This window comes from Pundamilia nyererei, unplaced genomic scaffold (genome assembly GCF_000239375.1).
Source record: "Pundamilia nyererei isolate P.nyererei 1_Seehausen unplaced genomic scaffold, PunNye1.0 scaffold00002, whole genome shotgun sequence".
Lineage (NCBI taxonomy): Eukaryota > Metazoa > Chordata > Actinopteri > Cichliformes > Cichlidae > Pundamilia > Pundamilia nyererei.
In genome coordinates, this window is record NW_005187403.1 from 2,343,886 (window position 1) to 2,354,612 (window position 10,727).

General features: G+C 42.3%; 1 protein-coding gene across 1 annotated transcript; it reads left to right on the forward strand.

The window, feature by feature from the left end:
* Window positions 1-1,463: 1,463 nt before the first annotated feature.
* Window positions 1,464-10,184, forward strand: LOC102193219 (TNF receptor-associated factor 2-like). The gene is made up of 11 exons (XM_005720129.1): window positions 1,464-1,856; window positions 3,416-3,625; window positions 4,452-4,530; window positions 4,878-4,976; window positions 5,901-6,062; window positions 6,175-6,249; window positions 6,629-6,703; window positions 7,370-7,945; window positions 8,539-8,716; window positions 8,937-9,085; window positions 9,250-10,184. The coding sequence occupies exons 2-11, from the start codon at window positions 3,438-3,440 to the stop codon at window positions 9,466-9,468; spliced, it is 1,800 nt and encodes a 599-aa protein (XP_005720186.1). The 5' UTR covers window positions 1,464-1,856; window positions 3,416-3,437; the 3' UTR covers window positions 9,469-10,184.
* Window positions 10,185-10,727: the final 543 nt, after the last annotated feature.

The window sequence follows — 10,727 nt, forward strand, 5'->3', positions numbered from 1 at the left end:
AACATAGTTCAAACTGTTCCGATGATGAGAATGCTGCTGTGACTTATAAAGTGTCCCCTTATTTTTATTTGTTCTCTAAATAGTGTCACCAACATTAGCTACCCCAAATCACCAGAGATTATCAGTTCATTTTAACATTCCAGGTGACAGCAAGTCAGAATTATGTTACCTGTCCAGCAGCAGCCTGCATTAAGCTTTAATATTGCTATAAACTGAAATGGATCAGTGTACGCCTTTTATTCACTGTTATGTTTAAGTTTTGGGTGACGGCACAAAGACTGAGAGAGGAGGATAGAGAGGGAGAGAGTAGGATGAACACAGCAAAGAGAGAGCAAAAAGAAACAGGTAAGAGTGGACATGTGGTCAAATTCACCAAAAATTATATATATAGGCCTATTGTATGCCTCTTTAAAATGTGTGACATTTAAGGGATCTTTATTGTGTGATTGAAATTAAAATTGTCCTTAAGGTAAGTTTACTCAGTTACAACAATAAAGTACAAATTCAGTTCCATTCAGTTTTATTTATATAGCACCGAATCCCAACAACAGTGACCTCATGACATGGTATATTATAAGGTAAAGACCCTACAACATTAGAGATAAAACCCCAAGAATCAGATGACCCTCTGTGAGCACTTGGCAACAGTGGGAAGGGAAAACTCCCATTTCAAAGGAAGAAACCTCGGGCTCAGAGGTGGCTACCATCTGTCGTGACTGGTTGGGTGTGAGGGCTCTCTGGATGAGAGCCAGAGTTATATTAATAACTAATGATTAAATGCAAAGTGGTGTATAAATACATGGAGGGTGTAGTTGCAGTTAAGTAAAATGTGAAAAAGTCATCATGTAAATGAACAAAACATTACTTTAAAAAGAGTATTTACAGTGCAGTATTCAGTTACAAAATGGGTGACTTTCAGTATTTGTACTTCATTCCCTACTTTGCATTGTACTTTGTAGAAAGAAAGAAAAAACCTTGAGCAGCTCAACATGCTAATCACACTAATACATGTACTTAGTCATTCAACTACTGTACTGTACTGTACTACATATTGGGCCCAATATGAGGCCATGAAAAGCGCAGCCGACACCAGTGAATAGTTTTTAAAGTACATTTAATGATATATCAGTACAGATGCTCAGAAATTTACAAATGATAGAAATACATATGTTGAAACAGACTGAAAAAAATTGGTTGTCAGGAAAAAAAACTGTCTTATAAAATTCGCGATTTTTTTGCTTCCGGATTTCACCTCCTATTTCAATTGAATTTTATTTATACAGCGTCAAATCACGACAACAGGCGCCTCAACGCGCTTTATATGATAAGGTAGACTACAATAATAAATAAAGAGAAAAAACACAACAGTCATATGAGCAAACACGCACACCAGCGCTGTTGTGGCGGTTGTGTCTAAACAGCGACACCTGCCGTTCAGGAGAATACTGCAGGGAGTACTCGCGCCCTCAGCTCTGGAATAAATGGTACCGACGTCACTGTTTGCGGCCAGTGTAAACGGGCCCATTACATTACAGTCTCCGGCAGCAGAGCAGCCCGCCTCCTCTGGATTGTGGACCAATGACTCGGACGCCTCTACATCTCGTCTGCCTCTCAACCCGCGTTCAGCCCCTCGCATGACGTAACGCCCAATCTGAAAGTGCAATGGCGATATTGGACAATAACAGCCATCGCGCTTGGGGTCCACATCTATATTATGTGGCTAAGGTTCAAGAAAACACCTCCAGCCGGCTGCAAAACCACATATAATATCGGCACAGAGCGCGAGCGTCAACCTGCGACCAGGAAAGGTGATCTCCCAGCCTCTGCACGCGATGACAGCTTAGAATAAATCGCTGGTGAGTCCAAACTCTGCTGATTGCAACAGCATTCGCCAAAGGGGAAAAAAGGCTTTTCCAGTAAATGGTCTCTTGCAGGCAGCAAGCCTGAGATTTCAAAGGGGCGTGGCGGTATGCTGGGTACTACTTCTGACTAACGGATGCTGATAGCTTAGCAACAGCGACGGGGAAGGAGAGCAGAGACAATGGATGTGCCATTTGTCAGCATCGTTACTGGGCAGGCTGAGCTGAGCGCGTGTTTGCTGGACTAGAGAGAGAGACACGATCCTCGCCACTTTGTTCCAAGTGAGCAGCAAGGAGCCGTGGATGCAGAGTGGAAATGTAAACAAAGGGTGTGGGCCTTCCAGCTGGCCTGTGATGCTCTGCCACACACATGAGCATCATGTAGTCATGTCAAGAAGAAGGCCAGCCAGCTCTGGATCACAGCTGCTCCAGAGCCCCAGAAACCCAGGGGTCCCAAACATTATACTGGGTCTCTGCAATAGTTTTCAAGCTGCCAGCTTTTATTTGCCGTGCTGGATTGCTTTTCTATTGTTGAGCAAGCTATTTTAAATTTCATTGCCATGGACTTCAAGACAGTCTAAAACGATTTTCACTATTTTTGACATTTTATAGATCAAACAGCAATGCTTCCTTCATTTTAAATAGCTTTAATAGCCGTGCAAACATCAGTAAGCCATAGTTAACACTGTATTAATTAGTTTATCTGAACTCAAAAGTACAACATTAAAGTTATATTTGTATTGTTTAATAGCACAGCCACTGAAATATGCTCATAATCATAAAACTCTTCAGATTTTTTGATTACAGTAATTCTTGTCCATGCGTCCACCAAACTTTTAGGTGAATGAGTTAAAATCCTAAGATTTTATATATATCTTATTGTGCTTGGAATAAAAATAAAACAATGTTTCCATCCGTCCACCTGTTCATTCCCCTATTTATCCATCCGCTGGATTGGTTGGGCTTAAGTCTACCTCAGCCATCATATAGCAAGAAGTAGGATACACCCTGGACAGGTTGCCCGTCTGTCACAGGGGGAACGCAGACAATCACTTACATTTACTGCTGATTTAGGATCACCGGTTAACCCTGTATTTGGACTGTGGCAGTACACCACTGACTGAACACACTGAACCCACACAGAGAGAGGACCTTATGAGGTGATGGTGCTAACCACTGTGCTGCCCTGAAAGACACTTTTATTACTTAAAAGTAACAACATCACCCACAGTATAAAGGTAACAAAGTAACATCCATGTAAATGCCATTATATTCCAATGAGAAAACTTCTATTAGTCACTTGGCCTGTCAGGTGGTTTTAAATTTGTGGCTAATCAAAAGGATAATGAATGTGAATATGAAGGCATGGGTTAAATACCAACCAGAAAATGCAATCCTGGACTTTTAATGGCCATATGAATATTGAAACTTGGTTTTTAAGATGTAGAGTATTGGTTCCCTTTTGGGTGTGATTAAAAAAAACAATGACAATCCAAATGGACTCTGAAAGTGAAACTGTTGCACCTCCCAGGCTTGACATTTCGCTTGTTTCCTAGGTGTGACGTGTGAACAGACACCATGGCCACACAGGAACCGTCCCCTCCTTCATCCATGGAGAGCAATAAGCCCGGCTTCCCCAAGAAGATCCTGGGCAACAAGCTGGAGGACAAACACCTGTGCAACTGCTGCCACAATATCCTCAGACGGCCTTTCCAAGCCCAGTGTGGACATCGCTTCTGTTCCTACTGCTTTAACAGGACTGTGAGGTGAGGAGTGGAATGGCCAAAGGCTAAAATAAGTGCTTTGGAAGTGATTGTAAATATTTAGATAAAAAAAAAAAAACTTTAATCATTTAATATATAGTAATGTTGCTCATTCTCCTTTGTTCAGTTTCAGGGAGCTGCTTTTAGAGCTTCTATCGGGCTAAGAGAAATGAAAAAGTTAATTACTACTTAAATGATTCTAATCCAGCACTATTTAATTCCAGCAGTAATTAGCGCTCAACTGGTAATAAATTAGTGCTTACACTGGATTAGTGTTATTAGTGTCCCACTGAAGTGGGAGACTGATGTGTCACTGATTCTTTGTGTGTTGCTTATTCTTTGTCAAAAGCTGTAAAACCACATTGTCAGCGGTTCAGTATTTTTTGAGTGGATCTCTTTGCTTTGACACCATTGATGCATCTCTGTAAAATATCTTCGATGACAGAGACTTGATCGTATTTGGATGAGGGCGTGGAGCTGAAAGTAATCAGCTGAAGCTAACGAGCTCGATTTGCAGTGTTCTTCCATAGACTGGATGGGTCGGCTGTAGGACAGAATCCTGCCTAACATGGCATAAAATGCTGGATTTTTACTCATGAGCCCAGTGGACAGAATGTTAGCATAAATAACCATGAACCGACTCTATTACTGTTCTGATAAAGTACATTAAAAAATGCACCAAAAGCACAAACATGATCGGGAGCTGCTAATATTATTAATATCTTTAAAGTGCATATAAATCAGCAGCTAAATCTTTAACTCATAATTTAAGTTGTCATTGCATATGTCAGTAGCATAAATTATTGGCTATGTTGTTGTTTAATTGCAGTAATGGACCTCAGAAATGCAATGCTTGCATCAAAGAGGATATTTTTGAGGACCCTACCTCGATTTTAAAACAAGGATGTGTGAGTACTCTTTTTTTCGATTACTTTTAAAAAAATGAAACGAATCACCTTGATTTGAATCGGTGAAAGATTAAAAGAAAAAGAGCAGAAAAGTTAAAATATGTCTGACGTGTTGCCCCGTTTACATCATGTGCAGCGTGATGATGCTGGTGATTATGAGTTTCAGCTAATGCTTAGATAATATAATCGTCACCAAATGAAATCATATGTAAACTTACAGTAAAGTAACTGCGTGCATGTGTTGAATGTGCAGCTTTTCTGACACTGATGAACACAGCAGCTGGACATGCGTTTCACAGATGCAGCTCAACAGCAGATCCCTTTTTATTTTCTCTCGTTTTTTTCAGGCTTTTCCAGACAATGCGGTTCGAAGGGAAGTTGAAAATCTGCCAGCTGTTTGTATCAATGAAAGCTGCACTTGGAAAGGAAGTATAAAGGAGTACGAGGTGAGGCGGCTTTTTTTCCTTCACTTGTTTTTCAGTAACCAGGTAGCCTAATGTTTTGTCTTTGTCACTTTGAAACGCTCGCTAGCCCCGCCTTGAATGGAGAGTACTGTGTGCATGAGACAAAGCAGCCTTGGCGCTCTTCTTGAGCAACCATAATCTGGATTGCAAACAGATGTTTAACAGAGTTTCTACGGCAGCCTGTGGGAGGTGGAAATGAGGCTGGTGCATTTATGAAACGGTGTAAAGGAGGCATTTGGATAACGTGGGAATGTGCAAACAGAGCAGATATTTCTACTGCTTTCAAGAAGTGGGAGGAAAAATCGATAAAGCATAGTATCACAAATTGTGACATTGCATCAATACAGGGACACCAAATTTCTGGTTTGTTTGGGTGTTGCAGGCAGGTTCCAGTAGACTACCTCGCAGCTGTGGATGAAGTTCAATGGGAATAATGGCCACGGTGCAAATAAAACTTGCACAGCTTGTTGTTTAGATTTGAAAAAGCACAATCAAGTTAAACAACTTAAATCCAGTCTCCTCCGTATCACATGTCCAGCAGCTGCCTTTAGACAAATGCATACATTATGTAAACATATTGCTGCCACACTTCCTGTCTTTATATCTACCAGTTTCTTTGTGGGAAATTGTGTTTGCATGTTTTTCTTTGGTCTCTGGGGGCCGTAACATCTGCAGCTGTTGTTCTCCTTCTTGTGGCTGAAGATGGTTCTTTATAGCTGTGGTTTTTACCTTTGGACTCATCGTCCTGTTACAGAATGCTAGTGTTGCGTGAAGGATAAGACTCTAAACATCTAACATTGTTAAAGCTACAGCGCTGTTCTGTACGTAGACAAATAAGCCTCCCAGCGCAGTACAGAGGTTACCATTCTGCCACAGCACCTCAGCATAAGCTCCCACTTTCCACAGATGAACCACGAGGGGAAGTGCGAGTTCATGATCATCCCCTGCCCCTCCTGCAAAGAACGAATCCGCTTCAATGAACAGGAGCGCCATAATGAGCGAGAGTGCCCTGAGAGGACGCTCAACTGCAAGTACTGCAAGGAGCCGTTCCACTTTAAGAATATCAAGGTTGGAAATGATTTATTTAGACCAAAGATGCTCGTCGGGGCCTGTGCGGCAGATCAGAGCAGCTATTTGTGTGGCATTAAAAGAAACGCTGCTGCCTTTTCGTTTTTTTCAGGCTCATGATGAGATCTGCCCCAAGTACCCGATGATCTGTGAAGGCTGTGCCAAGAAGAAAATACCCAGAGAAAAGGTAAATCTGAGACCAACGTGCAGAAAAGGTTGTAAAACTTTTATGGTGTAAAACTGACCATAGGCCATGTAGCTGCTGTACACTCTCTTTTTCACTAATCAAATGTGATGGCAGGGAGTATGCAACTGAGCTTCTGAAAATAATGAATGTACTTTGTCATGTTTACTTATATTTAATAAAAAAGAAACTGTAGATATTCAGACTAAAATGATCAAACAAATTTGAAGATGCAATATGTAAAATGTCACAAGATACAAAGTAACAAATATAAGAAGAAAAAGACACAACTGAGTCATCACTCGCTGTTAATACACCGCAGATGGAAAATCATTTATATCGATTGTGAGAAATTGACTATTTTATTTCTTTTGTTTCCCAGTATGTGGACCATATCAAATTCTGCAGCAAATTCAGAACTCCATGTCGATTTCATGTGGTGGGATGCGATATGTCTGTAAGTAGCCCGATTGTTTTCTCAATAACAAATTCAGTATTTGAGCACACAGTCAGCTACGAGACTATAGGAGAGAAAACATCATCTGAACCAAGATGAGGAGGAGTGAGGAGGTATCTTTTTTCCAGTGACTGTATATAAAAGATGAACAGAGCCACTGTGATGTCACAATTTGGTTTGTAGACTATTGTTTTGAAACTTTGAGCATTAAGGATGACCATCCTGCTTAGTTCTTTAAAAACACAAGTGCTAGTTAGCCAGTTTGGTTAGCAGTGTTATTCATTGTAATGTTTGGGATTGAAATTGTTATTGGAAAAACTATCGTGGCCTTGAGAGGTCACTGCAACTTAGGAAAACACCAGCAAATAGAAAACCGCCACAAAAACACACAAAACACAGTGGAAGTTTAAAAAAATGCTGCTAATACTCAACGGGACAAGCTAGTAAACGGCTAATAGTAGACAGTAGACTATTATATATTCTTAGTGAGAGATGTTTTGAATTAAAAAAATAAAAACAGGAGTTAACAATACATTGGTGGAAATGAATCATGTGAATGAATCAATCAAATGAGTTAAGACTATGTTAGATTTACCGTTCTCCTTTACTTCAGTAATTACTCTGTGCATTCATATATTGTTTCTGGTTTCTGTTGCACTTTTGCAGGTGGAGAAGGAAAAGATTCATGACCATGAGCGCGCATATGCCTATGAGCACCTCAATCTTCTGCTGCATTACATTATGGGCATGAAAGTTAGCATGGAGGGCCTACAGCCCCAGGGACTGGAAGTAGCCGGACACAAACTGGTGGAACTCCAACAATCCCTCAAGGAACTCGAGGCCAGAGTCTCCCAGCTCAGCACCACCTCCTCTGGGCCTCCCGTGCAGGGAGCCGCCGCCGCCGCCGCATCCTCATCATCTTCCAGCTCTGGACCTCCTGGTCCACCTGCTTCAGTTCCTCTACCTCCACCTCCCACTCTGCCTCCCACTCTCTCTGTGTCCACATCCTTCACGCCTCTGCCCAGCTCCGTGGGCGCAGCGCTGGAGCTCCAGCTTCACAGCGAGAAAACCAAGGTGGCCGAGCTCGGGCGCAGGTGCACGGAACTGGAAGTCAAAGCTGGCACGTTTGAAAATGTGGTGTGCGTCCTGAACAGAGAGGTGGAGAGGTTCGCCACCACCATGGAAGCCAGCAACCGTCAGCATAAACTGGACCAGGATAAGATCGAGGCTCTGAGCAACAAGGTAAGCTCGAGCCATGACTGCAGCATTCCTTGTTCTCTGAGTTTTAACTCAGTCAAATCTGAACACACAACAATGGACCGCTCATTTTTAGATTCACCATTACTTTTTCTTCCGTATCGATGTAATCCAGAATCCTGGAGAGATCTCAGGTTGTGGTTGAATCTGTTTATTTGCATACAAAAAAAGGTGTGAATGGCTGATTTAAGGATAGGCGAGTCTAAAAAATACTTTTAGCACACACAAAATACCTGCACAGATTTTACACTTCCGGTGTGTAAAGGCTGCTACTTTGAGAAAACTTGTTGCCTGCCAATTTATAAAATCCTAGAAAACTCAGGAAAAGGCTTGGAGATGCATCAAAGTGATACTTTGAACAAACTCAGTCTTTTCAAAATATTTGTAGTTTCTTCCTTAAAGGCAGAGTGATGTTGATCACCTTGAATTGATGCTAATATGAATTAATCATTTGTAATGTCTGAGCATGTTTGTGAAACCAACCAAAACTACTGCACTTTTAGTTGGTTATTCTCTCAGCCGCAGTTCAGTCACTGCTGGAAAATATCCAATTTAATGAATATGTGTTTGTTTTGCAGGTGCGACAGCTAGAGCGGACTGTGGGGCTGAAGGACCTGACGGTCGCAGAGATGGAGGGACGGCTGAGAGAAATGTCCGCCACCACCTTTGACGGCGTCTTTATCTGGAGGATTTCAGATTTTGCCAAAAAGAGACAAGATGCCATCGCAGGCCGAGCCCCTGCCATGTTCTCGCCCGGTAACACTGCGCATTATCACGGTGTTGATCCAAAATCATCAGCCTAGAATACCAGGAGCATGATCAGTGAACTGGTTTGAGAAGAGCAGCAATAGATGCCATTTGTCACAGCCGTGATTTTGTCCTGCAAAATTAAAATCGTTGAAAAAGTTATTACTAAATTGTTGAAACTGTTGTTGTCTTGTGCGAATAATTAGTTCTCTTTCTTGTTCTCTTCCAGCCTTCTATACCAGCAAGTACGGCTATAAGATGTGCCTACGGATCTATCTTAATGGAGATGGGACAGGGCGTGGCAGCCACTTGTCCTTGTTCTTTGTGGTGATGAGGGGGCTGAGTGATGCCCTGCTTAAATGGCCCTTCAACCAGAAGGTAAAAGATTAAGAAACAAGCAGGCATTCAAGTATCCCCTTCTGGTTGTTGACCAGTCTACTGTTTTTGTTGTTCTTATTTCTTTAAGGACCACAGTGAGGTTTGTTCTGCTGAAACTTGCCTATTTTATCCCAACAGTAATCTCTTACTTATTTGACTTCCAGGTTACGCTGATGCTGCTGGACCAGAGCAACAGAGAGCACATCATCGATGCCTTTCGACCTGATGTCACTTCCTCCTCCTTCCAGAGACCCGTGAGCGAGATGAACATCGCCAGCGGCTGTCCACTCTTCTGCCCGCTCTCTAAGCTCGATGGCAAGAACACTTACATTCGTGACGACACCATCTTCATCAAGGCGATTGTGGACCTCACCGGCCTCTAGACGACCTCCATTGGGTGTTACAGTTTGGCAACCAGGCAGCTCTTTGACCATTAAAGGCTTCATTTTGGCTCAGTCGCGGTCTCTTTCAGGGCGCCATTTGGGCACCTTGCTGTCCCCCGCAGCTTTGGGGAGACAGACATGCTTGCGACAGTCTGCTGCATGTAGCTGCTCAGACCACACGATGCAGGCATTCTTATACCTTGGTGGTCTCTGTGTGAGAACCCTCCCCTCCGTCATTGCTGTACATTTGGGTGCAAAACTTACTTTCTTGACATCACAGCATCACCATCCACGGTGATAAAGTGCCGTTTCAGTTCTGCAGGCGAGTTTTCAGTTAGAGGAAGCAGGCAGCAGTGCGATGTAGTCAGAGCGGTGTTGAGCAGAAGAAGAGGGGAGTGAAAAGGTAGAACTGCGTCTTTGTTTTTCGTCCCCTGCTTTCGAAGGCTGGGGGATGTTGCAGAACATGCAGAGTGTGTTAGAGCAGGGCTGTAGATGTGTTTTATGTGATCACTCTGGTGAAGCTGGCAGTAGAATTATAATAGAGTTAGAGCGTGGCTTGATGCAGATTTTGCTTCCTCTTAAAGATTGTGGATATTGTGAGCGTCTCAGTTCCAGTGTGGAGTAAATTTGCATAGACAAACGTGGAGTTATGTTATGAATAAGATTACAGGCATTTCTTTTTATTTCTTCATTTCTTTTAAACAAAATGCATGCTGCTGGAGTTTTAAGTATAAAGTATAAAAATGCTCTTTTTTTGGGAGGAGGGGGGTTGTTTTGGTTTTTTCTTCAACTGAGCTTCACAAAGTTTCATCATTTGATATTAAACTTGTTAGTGATTTATCCATCTGTGATGGTGGACATTGCCTGCATGTCTATGAAGCCAGGCTATTTACATGTAAAGTCAGTGTTGCGTATTTGTTCCTAATAAGGGGGTCGTGGTTCTGATTGGTGGTTTGGTACATCTGTGGAAGATACAGTGGAGTTACCAAGGAGTCAGGGCAGCTTGCCAGTCAAGCCTGAGGTGTAAAACTTACATGTGGTTTTGTCTCTGACAAACATACATCGCTGGAGTTTTTCCCAAGGATATGCTCACTAGCTCACATCTCAACACATAGTACCGTGCCCCACCACAGACTGAGGTCAACGCAGATTCCACGAAATGAAGGAATAGTATGTTCCTTGTTTTCTGTCCTTACAGTATACAGTGCGTATGTGTTTCTGCTGCTATATGATAGAATACTCATGTGAAAATATATATA

Coding starts and splice junctions, on each gene's coding strand:
- LOC102193219 (XM_005720129.1), top strand. CDS start 3,438: ATGGCCACACAGGAACCGTCCCCTCCTTCATCCATGGAGAGCAATAAG. Junction 3,626..4,451: donor TGCTTTAACAGGACTGTGAG/GTGAGGAGTGGA, acceptor GTTTAATTGCAG/TAATGGACCTCAGAAATGCA. Junction 8,717..8,936: donor CCCTGCCATGTTCTCGCCCG/GTAACACTGCGC, acceptor GTTCTCTTCCAG/CCTTCTATACCAGCAAGTAC.